Here is a 22,174-nt window from a genome sequence, read left to right on the forward strand (position 1 = left end):
TCGATTCCATGTACATGGTATACATATGTATAGATGGAGTACATCTTTCCAGGCAGCCGTGTAATGAACTACACTTTGCGCCTAGCACCTGCATATCTTCTCGTATCCCATGTTTTGGTAAGAGGGAACGCCGGTGTTCACCCTATTTTCAAAGGAAAACTTAAGCCATGGCCAGGAACGCGTAGAATGGCAGGCTACTCACCACTTGCAGCAGAGATCACAGCACGCTTGAGTTCCTTTTTGACACTGAGCTGGAGGGTATTCGGACCCGCAAACCGCTGTAGCCAGTCATGAGTTATCTATCCGCCCACTCTGGGTCATTTCCTACTACTCACCACGCTCGTCAATGGCTACACCCATCGCGAGTGTGCTGAGAGCAGTAACCATAGCGATAACGGCGGTAAAACGCATAATGTGAAAGGCGAAGGATAACGAACGCAAGAGTAGGTGTAGGTGAGAGTAACTGGGTCGTTGCGTTGCTGTATTTATACGCTGGGCTGCATTTACTCGGTTATTTACATGAGAGCGTAGACCATGCGTTATGCGGAGTACATTCTGATTCATTCGGAAAAAGAACGGCCAGCTGACTGCCGAGCACTGGGACAGCTCCATAGAAGGCGGAATTTAGTCGTATACATGCGCCTGAACAGCAATCAATGCACATGGTATGTACTCGTATGACCAAATTCTCACTGGAATCGTTGTTTAAGCTGCTGGGGTGGATCTTTATCAGGGTTTTCCGCTGGCGGCCGTCTTCTATATTCAACTGAGGCGCTGGTTCTTGAGGATCATGTGATATCGTCCGTACTATCCACGCTCCTAAAAGAAGTTATGGGAGTCTGAGAGGGAAAAATTGCAACACGGAGCTCACCTTTCGCTTAATCGAAGACCAAGCTTCCATAATTGGATGCTATATTCATTCAGTCGACTGGACTACCCAACTCGATTCGCTATATGTGCATAAACAATCGCACTAACAGCAGCCCTGTACACTAAGCAGCAAAAATATTGCAACCCCCATGAGGAATAGCTGGAGGCCAAGCAACACACTTTCAGGTATAGGTTTATATACAAGATCTGTAGACCTATATGAGAGCTAGGTGATGTCAAAAAACAGGGTGAAAATACCAATCTTGGTGTGCTAAACAGGGAGGATAAGAAACAGGGGTTTTTCCAGCCTGCCAACCAGTAAATATCTTGCTCAGAGCTGCTAATGAAACTTGAAGAGAAACAAAATCTGAGTAGTATAGCACTTTCAAGCATGCAGATCTGTGCGCTTGTTGTGGAGATATGCGCCTTCCAATGTAGGAGGGGTTACTAGGAGACTGATTGGAAATTGCTGAAAATGGGAGGTTTCCTAGTAACCCTCCCTAGATCTGAAGGCGCATATCTCCACAACAAGCGCACAGATCTGCATGCTTGAAAGTGCTATACTACTCAGATTTTGTTTCTCTTCAAGTTTCATTAGCAGCTCTGAGCAAGATATTTACTGGTTGGCAGGCTGGAAAAACCCCTGTTTCTTATCCTCCCTGTTTAGCACACCAAGATTGGTATTTTCACCCTGTTTTTTGACATCACCTAGCTCTCATATAGGTCTACAGATCTTGTATATAAACCTATACCTGAAAGTGTGTTGCTTGGCCTCCAGCTATTCCTCATGGGGGTTGCAATATTTTTGCTGCTTAGTGTATATTTGTTGTTCATTAGACTCTTCGTAGGATTTATTTTACTACTGTTTTATGATATAGAAATGGCATTTGTACTATCTAGAGAAATACAGTGGATGATTGCTGTCTCGGTTAATGTACTCAATGAGTGATTCAAGCAAATTACACCGTGAATTCTTGGATTGCCCGCATCTCCGAACCGGCTATTGTTTCCTCGTTGATATCATGCTTCATGGCGACTGCATTCTCACCAACTGCCGAACTTTGGAAATTTTATGCATTCTTTGTCTGCTCCCCCTCCAGTACGCATATTACTAATGCTGTGAGCCAAATTCCTTGTTGTGTAACAGGCCCCGAGTCATTACAGATACGGTCATGGCGTTCGGTCGCCTCTCATTGTTCCTAGCCCAGCACCATGTCATCAGATCCCACATCTGGTTTATCAGCTGTGGAGAAGCCTCTGGTGACGGTCGCTGAGGCAGAGTTCCCTGGATTACCGCAAACATAACTTGAAAATCATTACGCATCTCCATGAATGGCGGATTGCCCGTGTAGATCTCCTACGCTTGAATGCTCTAGTTGATTCTAGTGACAGATATTTCAAGCATACGTACCAAGAAGGTCTATGGACAAAAATGGATATCAGCAGGGAAAGGGAGTGAAAGCCGGGACACCTACCATTCCAAGCGCATATACGTCGGACGCAAATGTAATCACTGCTCTCGATTCCTCCGCTGGGTTCATCAATTCATGAGGCTTCACCATATCAGTATAGGCTTTTCTTAGATTCTCATAGCTACCTACCATCCACCGAGTTGTCCCGCGCTGAGCAGATGTCGTCGAAAACTTCAGCGCCTCCTCAGTCAGCTTTGCCAGGCCAAAGTCAACAAGCCGCGCTGATCCATCAGCCGCAATTACCACATTCCCCTGTATGAGATTAGCATCTCACCGATAAGACATCATAGACTACCTACTCCCTTAAGGTCGCCATGAATCTATGGATTGTATTATGTCAGTAGTGTGGTTCAATGACAGGGCCGAGTGTACACACGATTCCTTCATTGTGCAGATACGCCAGCCCATCAGCGATCTCCGAGCACTGAAACCAATATCAGCCTGGGCATGGAGGGTACCTGTGTGGCGCGAATCACTCACCAGCTTGAGTTTGTTGGCATTTGGGTGATTAATCGTGAACTCGGTCACATTGCCTTTCGGCATCCACTCGGATACCATCCCGATCTCACCGCCAAAAACACAAATACCCAACAAACGCAATACATTGGGGTGATCCAATCTGGCCCACACCATCAGCTCTTTAACTGAACTCTGCAACCTCATCAGCATGTAAGCGGACATAACATACGTATGGTTACCTTTTCGAGTTTGTGTCGGCCTAATGAAGCAAGAGATCCATATAATCGAATGGATTTAATCGCTACGTCACGTCCATCGAGGTGTTTTGCCCTCCAAATATCTCCAAAAGCACCCCTGGCGGCGGGATACTGAGACACAGAATTCGGATCGATTTGATCTCCTATATCAGGAGCCAGCAACTCAGCATATGGGTATGATGCTACAGTAGCAAGACTCGGCTGGAGAGGAGTTATGAGAGGGACTAGAAATAAGCTCAACAATGGGACGTACAAGTGGAAAGCCGGGGTACACGGTATTGTTACCCATAGAACTCTGACGTGACTTGGCCTTGATTGGAGAGCGAGGTACTTCGGCGTCATTCGTTGCTGGTGTGCCTCGAGAAATGAGGAATCTAGTTTCGCACTTTTGACCATCACGGACGTATTCTCGAAAAGACTGGTGTACGATGCGAACAAATGGTGCGGCGCGCAAGACTGGCAGCAAACAGCATACCGTTGGGCCTACATCTCGCTTAGTAGTAGCGCATAGTTCACTTAGAGTCAGAGGGTTGGGAGCCGAGAGTACCAAGTCAAGTATATCATAGTATGTCGGAAAATTAAAGTCGGGGTTCGATTCGGCTGACCGCAGGATGTGCTTGTACAGAGCATCAATGGCCGCTTCAGGGTTGGGTCGGTTTTGCAGTGCGAGAAGGGCTTCCAGTGCATCTTCTGGATCATTGGCGCAAGCCACGTAATCAGCAGCAACCGTGACCCAGAGAAATAAGCCATTCGCATGTGCCACCAGACTTTGTTTCTGTTGGTTCGATGGCCAGACCTCGGGCAGAGAGAAGCCATTAGACCGCCTGAGTCGTGCAATGCGTTCGAAAGAGTGAGAGATATACCTGCGCAAGTCACGTCGGTTGTCTTGGCCATATACATCAAAAGTGAGTCGATAGACTTCGAGCTCATCGTCATCATCGACTGTAACAGTGGATAGCTTATTCAGAGCATCGTCGATATCTTGAGCTGGTTTGCTGGTAAGCATGATCTTTACTGTTGTTGGTAAGAGGGGTACCTCGCGAACTAAAGCATCAAGAAAGTGAGCGCGTCTATCTGGAGTGCCTGATTCGTCCAGTGCGTCGATAAGAATCAAGGAGGGTCGTTCGGGTGGATGGCGGCTCAAAGGGACTGTAATCTGAGAGTGGAAGGCTTCTACATATCCAGCGCCTTCACCTAACGAGCCAGCCTGAGCTATCTCTGCTGCAATTGCCCCGCTACCTCTGGCAATCTCGCGAGCCATGCTAGAGATAACCTGGCTAGTGTTGGACTGGTTTTCAATGTCTCTCTTGAAGAAGAACGAGCATAATAATTGGTTGGATTGCGTAGTGGTGTAACCAATGTGGCGTGCAACGGCTGATTTACCACTTCCACTGATATCGGCTAGCCATAGGACCTTGGAGGATGTGATATTCGTAGAGTTGAGCCAATTGGTGATGGTGGTTATGATCGATTGGCGGGTGCCTGGAATACATGCTTCTTCGAGCTGTAAGGTCGGCGGTACAACGTACAATAGAGGTGGACCTGAGTCTGAGCCACCAATTACGGGAGTACTCATGGAGATAGCGTTGGCTTATGAGTCGATCGAGGGTGCAGACGTGAATACTTGGCGAGGCAAGACACTTGAGGTAGTATGTGACTCGTTCGCGTAAGGATGATTTAGTTAGGGTCAGTGAGGTCACTACGAAGTCAGAACCTATTGCCGCTTTAAGAAGTTACCTTTGCGGAATAGAGCCACAAACCCGAGCCGGGTGCAAACTGAAAACTATTCGCAGAAATAAAGTTACTGAACCGTCCGAATATGCATCAGATGACACAATTGTTGGAGGTTGATTGGAGATAGTACCCCAGCTTACGCCCCAAAACTCGCATCGTTATAGTATTGAATCCGTCTTGTGGGTTGAACCATGGGTATATACTGACACCAAAAGTCATCTTAGAGGCGGTCGGGTCTTTGCTTGGGACAGTATATGACTCGAAATTTGCTAAAATTGCCAGTAAGGATTACCCTAATTAATTATAAGTTTATTTTGGTGCATCTGTCTTAGCCTGCACACGATGTCTCATGTCTCACTTCTTCTACTGCCTGCGTATGTCCTGTTGACATATTTCCTTGTTGAATTTTACGCCGTAACATAGTACTGTCCCAAAAGATGAACCCATGATTTTTGTTGTACAAAAAAGAACATTGCTTTCGCAAGCCACGCTGGGGGTTCGCCGTGACTGCGGAGAATCCCCAGTTCAAACTGTGGGTTCCGGTAGGTCGCCAGTAATATCGTCTCACATATCAGCTCATGCATTGTATGCTCGAGGGAGAGCCATTCCCAGTGCAGAGCAGCGGGATCATGTTGGACGAATCACTGCAATTGCGGCCATTTGAGAGGACTAGGACAAACCGTCATGGACTCTCGAGCTTTTGGCGAGTGTTATGGTTGTGAGTGGGACTGTAAGAATGGTGTGTGTGCATGATGGGGAAAAATGTGGAATATGATGGACCGAGTTTGGCCGAGAGCCACACCACCCAGTAACAGAAGGGGGTTCAGGAAGGTGAAATCATTATGAAGTGATGGAGCTGTCTGGCTCAGCCACCAAGTTTAGGACAATCGAGATCAGTCGGTTCGGGGATGACATCCGGTGCCGGTGGGCTTCGAAGCTAGATCTAGGGCAACAGAGGTCGAGAAGTAAGTTTGTACATCCCAGAAGACTTTCACATTAGTTGGGTAATGCTCATGTAATGATGTTGAGATTGACAGGAGATCCAGGTGGATCGGAGAAATACTTTAGCTTTGTTGCCAAATCAGATTATGAAACTGGTAATTAGACCGGGAGCCGCTTCCTAGGAGCGTGCAACAGGGCCAGCGATTCATGGTAAAATGTTCAGTCTGGGAAAGGAGTGATAATCGATGGAGGTAAGGGCCAGGAGGGACCGCAGATTTACAGTATGATGCACGGTGTGTCGAAGACGAATAGATTCTGAAATTGGTTGAAATGCTAAATTACACTCGCCCGGGTAAACACAGGTAGGGATATGGGATTTTTTGGGGGAGGGGGAATGTGAAAGTGGGGACAGAAGCTGGTCTGCGATGACCAAGTTGTTGATGACATTACGATTGCCCCTTGTAACGGTGTTCGATAGAAAAATAGCGACGGTGGCCCCACGGCCGGTGGGGTACAATTCACCGGAGGCGCCAGGCGGCAATCATGAAAAGCCCAAATAGGTTGTTTGTTGCTGTATGGCATACGATCGGAGAAGATCGGTCCGGAGTAGCATCCAATCAGAGGTGTTGAGCAAGTAGGCCACGCCTCAACCGTCCAGACCAGGAGAAGTCTCTCCTCACTGCCGGCCACAACGACCTCGAGCCCTCTGATAGCGGCCCCGCGTATCGTGCCAGCAAATACAGTTGAATTTTCAACTGGAGGTCAGTGTGCTCCGTTGAAGGTGTGTGCCAGCAGCGCACTCGCCGTGTGGCCTCACCAAGAGTACTTATTTATTCATTTCAGATCTAGCCATGGACTCGACTGCTTCGGTTTCTTCCCCTTCACCGGATAAGGTGCGTATTTTGTATTAATTTAATTATTTAATTAATTTATGAGCGGCATAGGCTGCGATGACCAACCCATGGGGATTCGACCTTACATCAAACGACGAATCATCCCGGCCAAACGATTCCTTCGGACGCCCTCTTAGTCGCAACCAGCCAGCACCCGGTATAGATTTGGCTGGGATGACTGGATTCAACCCTTCAAGTCTTGGCGCGTTTCCCAGTCCCCCCATTCCATTCCACGACCCCACCATTCTGCCGGGCAGCCTCCCTGGATTTCCACCATCACATCCGCTGGCGATGGCCGACCCAACTCAAGTATTACAGCAAATAGCCGCACAACGAGCCGCGGCGGCCCTGATGCAAACAAATCTCACATCCCCATGGGCCAACCTACAGGCCAACATGATGTCGAATCAAGCGAAAGCCAAACCAGGCCGTCTTAAAGTTCAGACTGGGTCGTCGCCTGTGGGTTCTTCACACAACAGCCGAGTTAACACCCCAAGTCTTCCTTCCAGCCCGCTTCGTCTCAATCATCACCGTGAAGTCGAACAAGCTACATCAACCTCTGGCGGATCCTCTAGCACGGCCCCCTTCGATTATTCGAGTGCCAGAACAAAGCGCAAGACTGGTCTCGATAAATCTAGCCTCGGTCTGCTCGAATCTAAGCCTCTACCCGAACCAGTCTATCACCCCGATTCGGCTGCAGGACAGTCGATAGTTCAAGAAGCTGCCCTCGAAAATCTTGGCTTTGGGATGGGGCTAGGAGGGATCGGTGGAGCGATCATGACACCGTACGGTCCACTATCTTACGAGATGGCTGCGCGCGCGGGACTCACTCCTGGGTTCCCCGCTTGGTCCGCCGCACAGTTTCAGGCCGGATACCCCAGTTTACCCAGGGCGGCGCCAGTACCACACATTCGACCGAACCTGCCTCCATCACTGTGGATGTCGCCAACAACCGTACCCATTCCCAAGACGGATACCCAGCCGGAAATTGGAACACATGGGGTTGTGCACCAAAGCTCAATAGAACAACAGGTACTTCACCCGGTACCCCTACCACCTCCACTACCACATCTGCCGCTCTCTCCTCTTTTACTACTGGCCCGGTATCGTCAGCCTCATCTGTCTCTCCACCCCTTACAGGTCATCCATCTCCCGTAGTTTCTAAAGGCAAGACGACTTTCAAAGATAGTCCTGATGGTCGTCATTCTCCTTCGATACTATCAGACATTCTGGCCGATGATTTCTTCTCCAATCGCCCGGCTCCCGCTGGTGGCAACCAATCGGCCAACTCGACGGCGCGCCGGCCGACAGTCACGTTTGCAGCCTCACCAGTGGGTAGCCCGGGCGCATTCAGTGGGGATTCCCCAACTCCGAGCGGCGCTGGGTGTACAGGAGTTGACAATGAGTCCGGCCGCGGGGAACATCCACTGGCAGCTCAGGTCTGGAAGATGTACGCTAAAACGAGAGCCACTCTTCCGCACCAACAGCGTATGGAGAATCTCACCTGGAGAATGATGGCCATGGCTCTCAAAAAGAAACCTGCGTCTGACGCGAGGGAAGGAGACGATGTACAGTCTGAGGTGACCAAGGTTGATGAGCCCGGGGCGAAAGACCTAGGTCAGACCAAAGCAGATGGCGAGCAGGATAAGGATAAGGATAAGGGTATTGATAAGGAGCAATCCAAGGAAGTTAAACAGGAGGAGCATCAGCGCGGACGAAGGCCGGACAAGGGCAAGGCACGCGTGGTCGTTCAGGGCTTCGCGGCCGAGGAAGGCAGTAATGGCGTTCTACCCGAGTACGTGCTTCTGACTGTCTCGATCTATATAAGTACAACCTTGGTGTTCGTCCTGGCAATCTTATCCCTCCTCCCATGTTCGCTATTTAAACTTTATTTTGCTCATCGATTGCACCATTGCAGACCCGATGACGCCATGGATTGGCGAGCAGTTTCGCGTTCACGATCTCGTATCTCCATGGACTGGCGAGCTGGTAGTCGTTCACGCTCTCGCCCCCCTTGGGATGCTCCCCGACCACGTGGCGAGTGGGATGCCAGTGAAGCCCATTCACACGCGCTCCTCGCTCAAGGCAAAGCTCAAGACGCTCAGTTTATTGGTCAGCGCAACGAACCTGAGCCTATTCCAGAAGAGGGCAAGCCTCCCTAACCAAAAACTCCTCGTCGGTTCCCATCCCCATTCGTCCGGCTGGAACTGGGCGCGCATCGCCCACGCCTGCATATCACCATTCGTTAGGGCACATGCCACAATCAGTACCGGCATATGATATCACTCAGGGTGGATTTGCGGTTGGTGCTGACCATGGTGCCGATGGAGAGGATTACTTCCCGAGACGGGTGCGCAAGACAAGCTTTGATCACACCGTCCAGAGACCCGATTTCGCAGCTCATAATGCTGTTATCCGAGGCCGACATCAATATAATGGCAGGCCACTCGCACCTGGAGCGACAATGTGAGTTTATCAGTTTCTCGTCTTGAACATCGAGGAGCCAATCGAATTTATATCCAGACATCCTTTACTGCTTACGGCGATGCCACTCCGGATATCGTACGATCGTTAGACGAGGCAGTTAGCGGAACAAGTTCTTTCCCTTCAACTCCATACAGCCATCATGCCCCACCTGGCGCCGACAATTTTTTCGATCTGCCTTCCAGGGGCCTCGACGAAAAACATTCCGATGGGAGGCTATCTATCTCACCCAGCCATACGCTCTCTCCTGGCCAAGCTGGGTTTTTGGGTCATTCAATGGGCATCGGGGGTCTGGTGGCAAGCCGAGATTCCGCGGGTTTAAACCAAGGGCTCCCCACTGGATTTATGTTTGACCCCTCGAGTCAGGCACTTTCCGCCGCGGCGCATGCTGCAGTAGCCGAAAGCGAAGCCCGTTATAACGCTGTCACAATGTCAATTGTTAACGCCGGGCTTGACAACGTGGGTCCAGATGGGCCACTGGACTATAACTATTTCATGAACGTGCTCTATCCTGGCAGCAGCAATTTGGATCCTTCAGGGGTCGAAAACTCGGTTGGCCAGACGAATCTAGACGGATCAATATCTCATTCGGGTCTTGAAAATTCTCTTCCCCACCCGTTCACGCACGTGGACCCCACGCATGTTCTCACTGGTGACCTTGCAGGCGTTTACGGCCCCAGTCCTTCAAGTGATAGCTGGGGTTTGCGTCGAGTTCCACAGCTAGTCCTGAACCCTCCCGACCTAGCCAAGCTCCAACACCTCAAGCGCAAAAGGAAGGCGAGTCCACATCAGCACCAGGATCTGGCCCAAGTAGTATCAAAGATAGGGCCAATTCGTCGACAAAGAAGCCCCTGGGAAGAGCGCAAGGATCCAAGGATAACGTAGGCGGGAATGCAGACGACGACGGCACCCCCACCGTTTGTACCAATTGCCAAACCACGACCACTCCATTATGGCGGCGTGATCCAGACGGTAATCCTCTTTGCAATGCGTGTGGATTATTTTATGTGGGTTAATTTGGCACTGTTCCTTTTCGGCCCTACTGACGCCCCTGTACGAATAGAAGTTACATGGAGTAACAAGGCCAATGTCATTGAAAACAGATGTGATTAAAAAGAGGTTAGTAGCTACATTGCTGATTAGGCGAAATGTAGATTAACAAGATCCTAGGAATCGTGCCTCTGGTGGGCCAAGCGGCGGCTCCAGGAAATCTGCGACACCTAATCATACACCCAGCCAGCCGGGTAGGTTAAATATTTTCGTCTGTTTCAAACTGGCTGACCAATCTGAAGGTGTACATGCGACTGCTGGTCGTCCGATAGCGCCATCTACGCGATTGACCACGGTGGCTGCTGCGGGGGGCGGGGGCGCTCCTGCCAATTCTCCTGCCAACTTGGCGATTAAACGCGCGAGAAGGATATCTGTAAACGGGTTGTCGAGTGGCACTGCTTTGACACCTAACCGTCGTGGGACTATAGAATAATCACACTTTTCTTCACAAGTAGATTAAAGCCGAGGTGGTTTATTATTGGACATGATCTTGTTGTTTGTAATCCTACACGTTGGTCGTTGGTTTGGGTTCTTCTGTGGGCGTCGCGTATACTGTATTTGGTGTTTGTTTATTGGTGTGCTTGAATGATATCTAAAATCAGTTCGTATGCCATTTTGTCAACAGCCTGGAGCCAGGAAACTATGAGGTAGTGTTGCGTATGAGCCGAGTTGAGCCGAGCCGAGCCAACTTGCTTGTGCTAGAGTTAGGGTGCGGCTAGTATTGGAAACCAACCTAACCGGGTGAGGAGTAAGCGTGCAAGTGTTTGGTTAGTAACTGGTAGGTCACGTGACTTACCTTTTTTTTTTTTTTTTTTTTTTTGGTACATTTCCATATATAAAACAATACGGGAGCTACATGCGAACTAGGCAAACCGCTCACAAAACAAGAACCGAACCGTGAAAGCTACAACACAAAACGCAGAAGAAGGAAGCACAGGAGGGAAACAGCAGGAGAAAGAGGAAACAACAGAGACAGTAGCACGGTCAGAGAACAAATGGAAGAGTCGCGTGGCGACATACAAGTGGCTTAAGGCCTAACTCGGGGTAGAGGCCGTAAGGGCGGGAATGAAGTGGCGGCCTTAAGGGCGTATATACTACATGGTTTGAGCGGCTGCCTGCGGGCCTCCTCGTCTTCGGCCTATGCCCGTCTTGGCAATGAACTTTGCGACTGCTTCGAGACCTGCGAGGGAGCCAAACAGTGTGGGATCGTTAATGTTGGTGGAAAACTCACTAAGTATCCCCCTGTGTCCCGCCGTAGCGGGACAGGAGGTGGTTAAATGAAAGATAGTCTCTACCGACTCCCCGCAGGCACACCTGGGATCTACGTCGTGATGGAATTGTGCGTGGTACTCGCCATAATGGCCGTGCCCGGTGAGGTATTGTACGAGGCGGCACTCGATGTCCCTGCCCAATTTGCTTGAGTTAAATATGGGATGTAATTTGAGCGCGGGTGGGCGGGGGATGTAGTATTTCGAGTTTATTCTTGTTTCTGAATGCTCGTACCATGCTTTCTTCCATGAACGTACGGTTTTGCGTGTTGCCTGTTCTTTCGCCCATGTGATGGTGCGATTGAATAAGGGGGTCGGGGCCACTCTAGCTCCTTCGTTAGCCAAACGATCCGCTCTTTCGTTGCCTTCGACTCCGTTGTGTCCGGGCGTCCATGTGATGTGTATGGATCGTTCTGGGTGTCCCTCCACAAATGCCTTGGCGGCGGGGACGAATATTCTGGACGCGTATTGGCACGGATGTCGCGAGAGGTCGGCGATTGATTTAACAGCGGACTGGTTGTCGCAATAGATGCGTATTTTGCGGTAACCTTGGTTTTCGGCTATTTGTTTAGCTTTCATGAACGCTAATAGAATTCCCAGCATTTCTGCATCGTATATGTTGGCTCGCGGTCCAATTCCGATTGACGACGAAGACAAAGTCCTTTTTCCGGCACGTATCACGTAGCCGACGCCGACTTTCCGAATGCCATTGGACACCGCCGCGTGCCCATCTGAGTAGCCAAGAACGCTGGCATGACATTCTTCCAGCACGCTGATTTCGGATAGGATTTTGTTGCGGTATTCGTCACGTTTAAGGCCGTCGGTGGTGTCCTTGATTTTGATTTGATCAGGGAATGGAATGGACGGATTGGATGGGTGGTTGATGTGCGGCGTGACAAACTCGATGTGTGGGTGGCTATGTGATGCAATGAAATGGATGGGGGATTCCAAGTTCTTGGTCTTGTTGTTCCTGTTGCTGTTGAGAGTGGGTGTATGCGTGTCCCATGATTCAGGGAGACGTTTAGCAACTTGGGACAACTTGGGGATGGTTCTGAGCTTGGTTGCGTAATTCATGATGAGCTTCTTGCACGTGATGTGCAGGGGTGGGATGGAGGCTAGGTGTTCAAGACAGGGATGGGAGTGGTTTTGAAGGCTCCAAGAAGCCATCTCAATCCTTGGTTCTGGACCTTCCTAAGCGGTTCAAGCAACGACTTCTGTCTACGCCCCAGAAACCACAGAGGGATCCATATGTGAGGATGGGGATGACGCAGGTGATGTATAGGATGCGTGCGTGTTTGATGGTGAGTCCACGCTGTGTGTTGGCTAGCATTCTGAGTCCGGCTATGACAGCTTTGGCTTTGTTAGCGGAATTCAGGATGTGCTCTTTGAACAAGAGCTTCCTATCTAAGAAGAATCCTAGCCAACGGATACATCCTTGAGGCAGTATGGTGGAGTTCTTGCCATTCAGGGTAAGGTGAAGACTGGGGTTGGAAGAGTGATTAGAGTTGCGATAGAAGTGAATAAGGTCTGACTTATCAATTTCAAATTCAAGGCCAAGTTGGAGAGCTGTGTTGGACACGCGTGTGGCTATCCGCCTCATAGTAGACACATTATACTCATGGGACTTCCCCCAAGCCAGTATAGTGAAGTCATCAATATATGCAAAGGATTGCGCGTGTGGGTCTTGTGCAGCAATAAGCAAGGGGGTGGAGTATAAGGAGGATAATATGGGGGATAGTGGAGAACCTTGGGGAATACCCACAGGGGGAAGTGCAATGGGAGGGCAGAGGTGCCCGTCAACCCTGAACTGCGCAGTTCTGTGGCTGAGATATGACTTGAGCCAATTGCAAATCTGGTTGGAGTATCCCATGCGGTCTAAGGTGTATATAAGTCTGCTGTGGTCCACATTGTTAAAGTATCCAGAGACGTCAAGGGTGATGAGTGAGACCCTGTGATTTGACTTCCAGTGAGTTTTGATGTCATGGATCATGCAGATCCCTGCATCGGTGCAAGATGTGATATCCCTCCCTCCAAATTGGCTATGAGGGATGAGAGTGTGTTTACCAGCCTCAAAAGTGAGTCGGGTGGTAATGACTTTCTCCAAGAGCTTAGACAGGGTTTCTAATAGGGCAATTGGTCTGTAGTTCTTGGGTAGGGACATGTCTTGGCGACGGGGTTTGGGTATGGGGGCAATGACACAGCTTCGCAGCACAGTGGGGTGATATCCAATGTTAAGGCACAGATTGAAGAGTCTGGCAAACAGTGATGTGTCGTACCAGAAAGCCCACTTTAGCAGCCTGTAGTTAGAACCAAAGACACCAGGTGATGATTTGTTGGATGTGTTTTGATGGCGTTAGCAATTTCGTCTACTGATATCTCCTGAAAAGGCCGCTTGGGCATGGCTTTAATCCCAAGTGGTTGTAGGGATATGTGGGGATTGGCGACAGTAGGGAAGAATTGTTTGGCTAGGTTTTCGGCTTTGTGGTGTGGGTGCGTGGCTGTGTTGCCGCCGTTGGGGTTTTTGATCGGGGGCAGTAGGGATCGTCTTTTTCCTTGGAACCATTTCAGCGACTCGAAGACCTTGGACGTACGTATTTCAGATAGTATACGGTCACCGTTGTTTCGGCGAGCTCGTCTAATGGCGCCGCGTAGGGTAGCGCGTAGTTGGTCTCGGGTGCGTCCTTCGGGGTTATGTTTAAGGTCGTTGAGGGCGCCTGAGCATTCGGCGTTCCACCAAGGGGATCGGACTGGTCCGCTACCTTTCTTTTTGTTGCCGTCGGGCATCGTTTTCATCGTGGCGGTTGACATCGCTTCCAAGATCGCCCCCGTGATCAAGTCAGCGTCTTCGGCCGTAGTGGGTTCTTCGGGGAGTTCGAATTTCTTGAGGGCGTTGGCATAAGCTTCCACCCATTTGTCCTCCCGCTTGGGGTCGATTTGCCTGTGCGGTGTTTGGACCGCGTCTTCATCAGGCAGGTTTTGATCGGACGGCTGGATCGACCATGTTATGGCCATATGGTCCGATCCGCACGATCTGCCTGTCGAGGGCGTGTCTACTTCCCAGTTGAAGTTAGGCCATGCCTCGACGGCCCTAGGGTTAAGAAAGGTGAGATCAATGATTGAATTGGATTCGGTATTGGGTGCAATGCGTGTGGGGGAGGAGGTGGTGTTCATTAGGGTCAGGTCGTTGTACTCAGCGTAGTCCCTAAATTCTCTCTCGGTTTGGTTGGGGTGCCTGTTTTTCCATTTGGAATTATCGAGGGCCCAATCGGGGTGGTGGAGGTTGAAGTCTCCTGTTAGGATGAGTGGGCGTTCGGCTGGGATGATTTGTTCGGTAAGGTGTTGGATTGTTTTGTAGGCGTCTTTTCCGTGTGCGTATGTGTTGATGATGGTGAATTTGTGGTTTTCGAGAGAGACGTCTAGTGCGAGGATATCGCGGTGGATCGGGACGCAGTTGGAGAATTGTGCGTGAATGTGTCGGTCTTTGCGGATATAGATGGCGACGCTCGGGCCTTGTGCTTCTTCGAAGCCGGGTGGAACGACGCATAGATAATTGGGAGAGTTGACCGTGCCATAAATATTATGATGATTGGGGTTGGTATTTTTCTGGGAGCCGATGCGGCCCCACCATATGTCCTGAAAGATAAATATGTCAAAGTGCGCGTACAGTGGTTCGTTTAGCAGGGCATGCATGCGCGGGTTGCATCCTGCCACGTTGAGTTGGATGATGTGTCTTTCAGTCATTGCGGACCGATGACCGGTTTGCAATTAATTGCGTGATAGGGCGGCGGAATTCGGACATTTTGGGGCATTCGGTGGTGTTGAATCGGTGTCCGTGAAGACTGCAAGATGTGCAGTAAACGCACTCGCATGGGTTCCCTTTGCCTTCGCGGATGCATCGGGGGCAGTTGTCTGCGTTGTGTTCGTCGGTCGAGTGGTTGTTGCGTCCGCATTTGTGGCAGCGGGGTTTCTTGGTTCGGCATTGACGTTCGGTGTGTCCGTAGCGAACGCATTTAGTGCAGGTTTGCAGTAGGGGTTTGGGGTTAAACTTCTTGATTTCGCATTTCCTGCCGTAGATGAACAGGTTGGGTGAGCTCATTAGACGGGCCGAGGTGAGACCTCCTGCGTCTTCAAATGCGAACGAAACGGTGGAGGCATGGCGTCCCTCGGCTTGTAATCGCGCGGGGTCTGCTAGCCAGTCGGGTGCGAGGGTAAGTTTGACTGAGCCAAATTTGGCGGAGTCAGGGAAGGCTTCGTTGAGGAGCTGAGTTAGCTCCTCGCGGTTGCGCATGCGTTGGAGAGAGCCGCCCATCCCGGTGGGGACGTTGGTGACGACTAGTCTGCTCCAAGGGACCTCAGGTCCGAATTCGTACTCAGGGAGTCGTAGACGATCCATGAGCAGTGGGATGGCGTTTTCAATCGCCGTGACGGAGACATTATTGGAGAAGGAAAGGTGAAGGCTTGCCTTTAGTGACCACCGGACTCTTGTGAGTCTGCCCTTGCCGAGGTTGCGGTTTGCGGCATCAAGGCATTCTCGCATGGCCACGAATATGCTTTCGGGGTTTGGTTGGGTGACGGGTAGAGTTTTGAAACGAACAACAAAATTCTTGTCGTCGCTCTGTGCGGGCGCCGGTTTGGCGATATCCCTCTTGATAGCAGCGGCAATGTTAGAGGCTTTGACCTCCGGGGCTTTGGCTGGCGCCTTTGCCGCGACATTGGCAAAGCTTGGACGCGTTTGTGAGGAGTTGACGGTTGGGGCGGGACTTGGGTTAGTTGTGTGTTTGTTTCTAGACGTGCTCGTTTGTGCAGTGTGTACCTGCGGCGATTTGCCTTCGAGTTTGTCTAGTCGGGACTTGATATCGTCGAGCTGCCCCATCTTGGTTAAAATCGCCTGGAGCATGGCTTGAGTGGGATCGGTAGTGGCTGAGTGTGTTGGTGCTGGTGGGTTTGTGTAGCCTCCCCACTCGCCTGGTTTGGCGTCGGTTCCCCAGCAGATTTCGGTGGTTAGGGGGTTAGGTTGGTTCGGGCCGGGTTCGGGTTCGCCCATGTATGTGTCTTCCTCTTCGTCTTGCTTCATCGGTGATTCCGGACGACTTGGTCCTGCTTCCGTGCCGTTGTAAAGCGCGTTTTCGGCGATTGAAGAGATTTGGTTGCCTAGTTTTTCGATTTTTTGAATGAATGCGTTCGTGCTGCTCTTTTCTTCGTCGGTATCGTCATATAGTTGTCTGTTCTCGATGATGTTGGCGATGGCTTGGTTGGTGATGGTGTAGTACTTGATGCAGCGTTCGAGAGCTTCGTTGTCGGGGTAGCCTCCAGCCTCGAGGCGTTTAAACCAGTGTAGCTCTTGGCTGCTGAAAACCCAGTCTTCCATGGGGGTGACTTGTCTTTCGGTGGGTCTCGTGCGGTTTCGGGTGGGGGTGGTTGATCCTGGCCTAGATACGGCCTTCTCTTCAACGTATGTGATTTTGGGAGGGCTAGAGGAGGGTTCATCGTCCAACGTATATTCCGTGAGTTGCGCCAGCGCCGCGCCGGCATCTCTAACCTGTTCTGACTCTTGTGAGGAGCTGATGACCAGTGTGATGCCTGCGTTTGCGACGCCAGAGCTTCTCGGCGGGCTTGCGACGAGAGGAACAGTGGGGGGTGGGCTAAGGGTATAGTCCGATATGCGGTCAGTTTCGGCTAGCGCGCTAGCGACTGCCTCTTGTGTGCCTCCGCTAGGGATGGCAGAGAATGGATTTTTGTATACAGGCTTACGGTTAGGGACATTGGCTATTTTTCTGGGTTTTTTGTCGGAATCATCGGATGCGTAAATAGATATGGAGTCATTAGAGTCGTTGTTTTTGGGTTTTTTGATGACTTTTCTAACAGTCGGGTAATCAGAAGCAATATCATGTTCGTGTATGCCAGTCAAATCAGAGGTAGAGCGAGTAGAACGACGCAAAATGTTCGAAAAGCGCGAGCTAATGCCTTTGCCCTTGGGCTCAGGATTGTCGGTCATGGTCGCCGACGTCGTCACGTGACTTACCGTTAGGAACATGCTAGTACTGTTTGGTCATCTAGTCCCCGATGACCGAGCCCTCCCCGACTCCTTCCTAAGCTAGCCTCAATGACTCGATTTCGACCGGCTTCTTCTGTCTTCGACGCCGGCACTGCTGTGTATATATAGTCGTGTTCAATGAAGATTTATTTTACCATTAATTGTTTTATTCGAGCATTCTATTGTACAACTCGGTGTTGAAGGTAAGGAGGCCAACTACATCTCTGTCTGATGTTATATGCGCAACTTACACTACATTATGCAGTATTAGTACGATTCTGTCTATGCCTGCTACCATGAAACGCACTCTCAGTCGTCCTTGTGGAGACTCCCAACCGCAAAAGCAAGCCAAACATGCTGGCCCGGCTTTTGATGCAGTTCCAACTGAGACCAATCCACTCTGGATCGACAACAGTGAGCATTCGTTGCCAGGGAGTAGAATTTGATCTGGTCCTATGCCTGATCTTCTTGCGCGTGAGCTCACCAAGCCATGCCATCCTGCTAGTGATGATGCACTGCGTCAAGACAACGCATACTATCATTGCATAGCAAGCTCTGTGTGCGGATGGACGCTCAAAGCTTGGGACAGAAATCTGCCCCGCATCTACAAGCATGCAGGACGATGTCGGGCACTTTGTAACTGGAGACCAGCGCTCTTCCAGAGAGCCAAATCCGCCTTGGCTAGCATGGCACCCGGCGGGTTTGGAGAACCTGATGCAAATGTGCAAGATCATAGTAGCCCAAATGATCTTACAGCCTTGCATGAACTCCCAGCCCCCAACCCCTTCTTGAGCTATAGCTGTCCTAGACGTCTGTAAGGACGTCAAGGGGGTTGGCGCTTGCGGCCAGATGTATCTAAGTGGAGAACCGCATAAGGCGGCGGCAAGCTATCCTACGACAACGACCAGCTATACTACGGTGATCAAGGCCGTAAGGGCAATGACCAACTATGTAACTACAGCAAGAGAGCCGCTTAAGGCGGTGTGGACTAAGTAGCTAAGTGGGTTACTGGGCTTAAGGCCCTTGTACAGTGATGGGGATGCGACAAGAGGTAATCGACCTGGGTGTTACCATGGTCGGTTGGCCTCCTTATATATTCTACAGAGTGACTAGTTACAAATACATCATATCCAATATGTAATCCAATAAGAACCCCGTTCCGCAGTCGGCCTTACTCATGCATACGTGTCACTGACGTGTCATAGTGATGTCATCAGGTGGAGGTGGCTACGTGTGCTGAGGTAAGCGCGGAAGGGGACGTGGCTTGGCGCTTAGCGTATGATATAAGCGCCGAAGTCACGTGATTGAAAATGTTGTCCGTTTGTCTTCGTTTAAATTCGAGAAAATGGGAATAAATTCCCTGGTATCGAGTGTGTCTACGACACTGCCCCCCCTCTAAGGACCTTGGCAGCGCCGAGGGCCTTTTTTCTCATCTCTTCCTCATATTTTTTCAAAATTTTCCCCGCATTTTTGAGGTTCTCTCGGGGCTCCCACGTGTTCTCCTCCGGTCCGTAGCCCTTCCATTTGACCCTGAAGAACCATTTTCCGTCTCTTTCCTCCATGTCTGTTATCCCTTCTACTTCGTATTCCTCTTCCCCGTCCACAGTGACTGGAGGGGACAATTTTCAAAGGTACGCTTTTTGTCCCTCTTGACCTTAGATAAGAGTCCCACATAGAAGACATTGTGAATCCGCATGGTTGGGGGGAGTTCTAAGCGGTAAGCTTGGTCGGAGATTTTCTCAATAACCTTGAAGGGTCCCAGACGTTGTTCCGTTAGTTTGGGACTTAGTGTTTTAAGGTTAACGTTTTTGGCGTCCAACCAGGCTTCTTCTCCAATCTCGAATTCCGTTGGGCTTCCTTCTCCTCCGATTGTCATCCTTTGTTTGGACTGTCGGAGGGCTGACTCCACCTCCTTCCATTGTGCCTCCATTGTTTGGGCAAGGTCGTCTGCCTCCGGGACATCTGTTGGTACGCTTGACGGAGTTAAGGTAGGTTCCCAGCCGTACAGAGCTTTAAAGGGAGTTTTGCCCGTGCTGCTATGTACCGCGTTATTGTATGCAAACTCCGCCATCGGAAGCCATTTGGTCCAGTCCCTTTGGTTGACTCCTGAGTATGCTCTAAGGAAGTGTTCAATGGAGGGGTTTACTTGTTCCGTTTGGCCGTCGCTCTGAGGGTGGTATGCCAATGAGAAGTGCGGGTCAATCCCAAGGCGTTTGTAAAGAGCCCGTAAGAATTTGTTATTGAAGACCCTTCCTCTATCCAATACTGTTTTTTCCGGCATTCCATGGCGTTTCCATACGTGTTCCAGGAACAACTCCGCTAGCTTGGGTGCTCTCAGCTTTTTGGAGCATTTGACAAAGATCCCATATTTGGTGAAGCTGTCTACTATGACCAGGATGGAGTTGTTGCTTCCGTCCTTTGGTAAATCTACAATCATGTCATAAGAAACGTGTTGCCACGGCCTGGATGGGAGTTTGAGTGGCTGTGGGGGGATGGAAGCGTATTTTGGTTTCCAGATCCGTTGGCAAGTTTCACAGGAATCCACGTGCCAGTATGTATCTGCTCGGATGCCTGGCCAATAGTAGTTGCGTGAGACTAGTTCTAGGGTACGCTGCCTGCCAGGGTGCCCTGCCAAGGGACTATCGTGGAATATCCGTAGGAGATCCGTCCTCAAAGAGCCCACATCTGGGACCACAATACGTCCTTGGTAGAACAATAGACCTGCCTCCATTTCGTAATCCTTAAATGCGCGTTTGATAGAAGGTGGGGCTTTGGACTCGTTTTGTAGGAACTGTAGGATTTCTTCCAAAGACTTGTCCTGATCGAGTGACGATTCAATCTGGCGTTGTAATTCCTTCTCTGGCGTAACTAAGGCTACGTTTGCAAATATGGGTTCCGGGAGCATGGTTTGGTCAGCGGGTGGAATATCGGCGTGATCAGAACGGCGTGAGAGGGCATCGGGTTTTCCTGACTGCTTTCCCGGGCGGTAAACAATTTGGAAGTTGTAGCCTGCTAACAGTAGGTGCCATCTTGCGTGTTGACGGTTGAATGTCCGGGACTCCTTCCAATATTCCAGGTTGCGGTGGTCAGTGAACACAGTGATAGGGTGAACGGTTCCTTCCAAGAAGATACGCCAATACTTGAAGGAGCGGATGATGGCTAGCAGCTCCTTGTCATGGGTGTCATAGTTCTGTTTGGCGCCCTTGAATGACTCAGATAGGAAGCCAAGAGGATGAAGTTGGCCGTCTTCCTGCCGTTGGCTGAGTATAGCACCTAGGGCTGCGCCGGAAGCGTCTGTCTCCAGAAAATAAGGCTTGGTAGGGTCAGCGTGACGGAGTACGGGGGCGTTGGTTATGGCGTCCTTCAGCCCTTGGAATGCTTCCTGTTCCTTTGTGTTCCATTTCCAAGGCGTATCCTTCTTGACTAGGTTATGTAGCGGCCTAGCCACATGGCTGAAGTTGGCAACAAATCGGCGGAGGAAATTGGCGAAGCCTAGGAACAATTGGACTTCCTTGACTTTAGTGGGCACCGGCCATTCTTGTACTGCCTGGATCTTGAGTTTATCCAGACTAAACCCCTTATCGGATACAATAATCCCAAGGTATTCCACAGAGGTAACGTGGAAAGTACATTTAGACGCTTTGCAGAACAGCTGATTTTCCATTAGACGCCGTAAGACTTCATGAACGTGTTGTGTGTGTGATGCGTCATCCTTTGAGTAGATCAGGATGTCATTGAGGTAAATGATGACGCATACATCTAACAGGTCTTTAAACAACTCGTTCATAAAATGTTGAAAGGCGGCGGGAGCGTTGGTGAGGCCAAATGTCATGACTAAGGATTCGTACAAGCCATACTTGGTGCGGAACGCAGTTTTCCATTCATTGCCCTCCTTAACTTGGACATTGTTGTACCCCCATCTTAGGTCTAGCTTGGTGAAGATTTTGGCGCCACGGAGTTGGGCCATAAGATCATTGGGACGGGGTAGCGGGTACACGTTTTTCTTTGTCCGGTTGTTGAGGCGACGGTAATCAACGACCAAGCAACGGGAACCATCCTTTTTGGGGACAAACATCACGGGGGAACTGATGGAAGACTTGCTCGGGCGGATCTTCCCTGCTTTCAACTCATCCCTAAGCCAGTCCTTGAGCGTGGCAGACTCAGCGTCTGTCATACTATAAAGGGGAGAATTGAGGGGGCCTTCTTTGGTAAGTTCAATGCCAATATCGTAGTGCCTGTGGGGGGGAAGCTTATTGAATTCTTCCTCTCCAAATACCTTGGCGTATTGATGGTACTTGGGGGGTACTCCTTCAAGGGGGTTCTTGTCAGCTTCCTCCTCCTCGGCAATGGCCACGTGTTCCGGTGGGGCATGAGGAAAGGAGAGGGTGCGTTGGTTCCAATCAATTTCTGGGTTGTGGGCGTCTAGCCATTTCAATCCCAAGATGGCGGCGTGAGACCCTGTATTGCAGATAAGGAAGGTCTTGGTCATTTTCTTGCCATCAAGGGAGAAGGTTAGGTTGGCCTTCTTCCAGATTTTGCCTGCCTGGGGGCTCAACCCATCAAGCATAGTAACAGTACGGGGATGAGGGAGATCTATAAGGGGGAGGCGTAATGTCTTGGCAGTGCGTGGGTGGAGGAATGAGGATGTGGCGCCTGAATCAATCAGGACTTCTAATGTTTCCGCTTTTTTCTCTGGTTGAATTGGAATTGT

The 22,174-nt window shown here is 50.3% G+C and overlaps 7 protein-coding genes across 7 annotated transcripts; 2 read left to right on the forward strand and 5 right to left on the reverse strand.

Annotated features, from left to right (window-relative positions):
• Positions 1-81: 81 nt before the first annotated feature.
• RhiXN_10405 (proteoglycan 4) lies at positions 82-411 on the reverse strand (the record flags this gene model as incomplete). The annotated part of the gene is made up of 3 exons (XM_043330221.1): positions 82-142; positions 203-278; positions 336-411. 3 exons carry the CDS (start codon positions 409-411, stop codon positions 82-84), a joined length of 213 nt encoding a protein of 70 aa, XP_043184318.1.
• Positions 412-1,829: 1,418 nt separating this feature from the next.
• RhiXN_10406 (Tyrosine kinase family catalytic domain protein) lies at positions 1,830-4,634 on the reverse strand (the record flags this gene model as incomplete). The annotated part of the gene is made up of 9 exons (XM_043330222.1): positions 1,830-1,929; positions 1,983-2,227; positions 2,282-2,290; positions 2,346-2,594; positions 2,642-2,662; positions 2,719-2,766; positions 2,823-2,993; positions 3,041-3,259; positions 3,312-4,634. The coding sequence occupies 9 exons, from the start codon at positions 4,632-4,634 to the stop codon at positions 1,830-1,832; spliced, it is 2,385 nt and encodes a 794-aa protein (XP_043184319.1).
• A 1,951-nt stretch (positions 4,635-6,585) lies between these two features.
• Positions 6,586-8,789, forward strand: RhiXN_10407 (GATA type zinc finger; the record flags this gene model as incomplete). Its single annotated transcript, XM_043330223.1, has 4 exons — positions 6,586-6,627; positions 6,679-7,735; positions 7,786-8,422; positions 8,546-8,789. The coding sequence occupies 4 exons, from the start codon at positions 6,586-6,588 to the stop codon at positions 8,787-8,789; spliced, it is 1,980 nt and encodes a 659-aa protein (XP_043184320.1).
• A 92-nt stretch (positions 8,790-8,881) lies between these two features.
• RhiXN_10408 (GATA type zinc finger) lies at positions 8,882-10,594 on the forward strand (the record flags this gene model as incomplete). Its single annotated transcript, XM_043330224.1, has 7 exons — positions 8,882-8,977; positions 9,070-9,093; positions 9,151-9,811; positions 9,862-10,118; positions 10,175-10,230; positions 10,282-10,355; positions 10,404-10,594. The coding sequence occupies 7 exons, from the start codon at positions 8,882-8,884 to the stop codon at positions 10,592-10,594; spliced, it is 1,359 nt and encodes a 452-aa protein (XP_043184321.1).
• Positions 10,595-11,255: 661 nt separating this feature from the next.
• On the reverse strand, positions 11,256-12,503 carry RhiXN_10409 (RNase H domain-containing protein; the record flags this gene model as incomplete). The annotated part of the gene is made up of 1 exon (XM_043330225.1): positions 11,256-12,503. One exon carries the CDS (start codon positions 12,501-12,503, stop codon positions 11,256-11,258), a length of 1,248 nt encoding a protein of 415 aa, XP_043184322.1.
• Positions 12,504-12,597: 94 nt separating this feature from the next.
• RhiXN_10410 (Reverse transcriptase (RNA-dependent DNA polymerase)) lies at positions 12,598-17,424 on the reverse strand (the record flags this gene model as incomplete). Its single annotated transcript, XM_043330226.1, has 3 exons — positions 12,598-13,716; positions 13,749-15,062; positions 15,178-17,424. The coding sequence occupies 3 exons, from the start codon at positions 17,422-17,424 to the stop codon at positions 12,598-12,600; spliced, it is 4,680 nt and encodes a 1,559-aa protein (XP_043184323.1).
• A 1,415-nt stretch (positions 17,425-18,839) lies between these two features.
• On the reverse strand, positions 18,840-22,030 carry RhiXN_10411 (Retrotransposable element Tf2 protein; the record flags this gene model as incomplete). Its single annotated transcript, XM_043330227.1, has 2 exons — positions 18,840-19,072; positions 19,099-22,030. 2 exons carry the CDS (start codon positions 22,028-22,030, stop codon positions 18,840-18,842), a joined length of 3,165 nt encoding a protein of 1,054 aa, XP_043184324.1.
• Between the last annotated feature and the right edge of the window lie 144 nt (positions 22,031-22,174).

This window comes from Rhizoctonia solani, chromosome 11, assembly GCF_016906535.1.
Source record: "Rhizoctonia solani chromosome 11, complete sequence".
NCBI classification, from domain to species: Eukaryota; Fungi; Basidiomycota; class Agaricomycetes; order Cantharellales; family Ceratobasidiaceae; genus Rhizoctonia; species Rhizoctonia solani.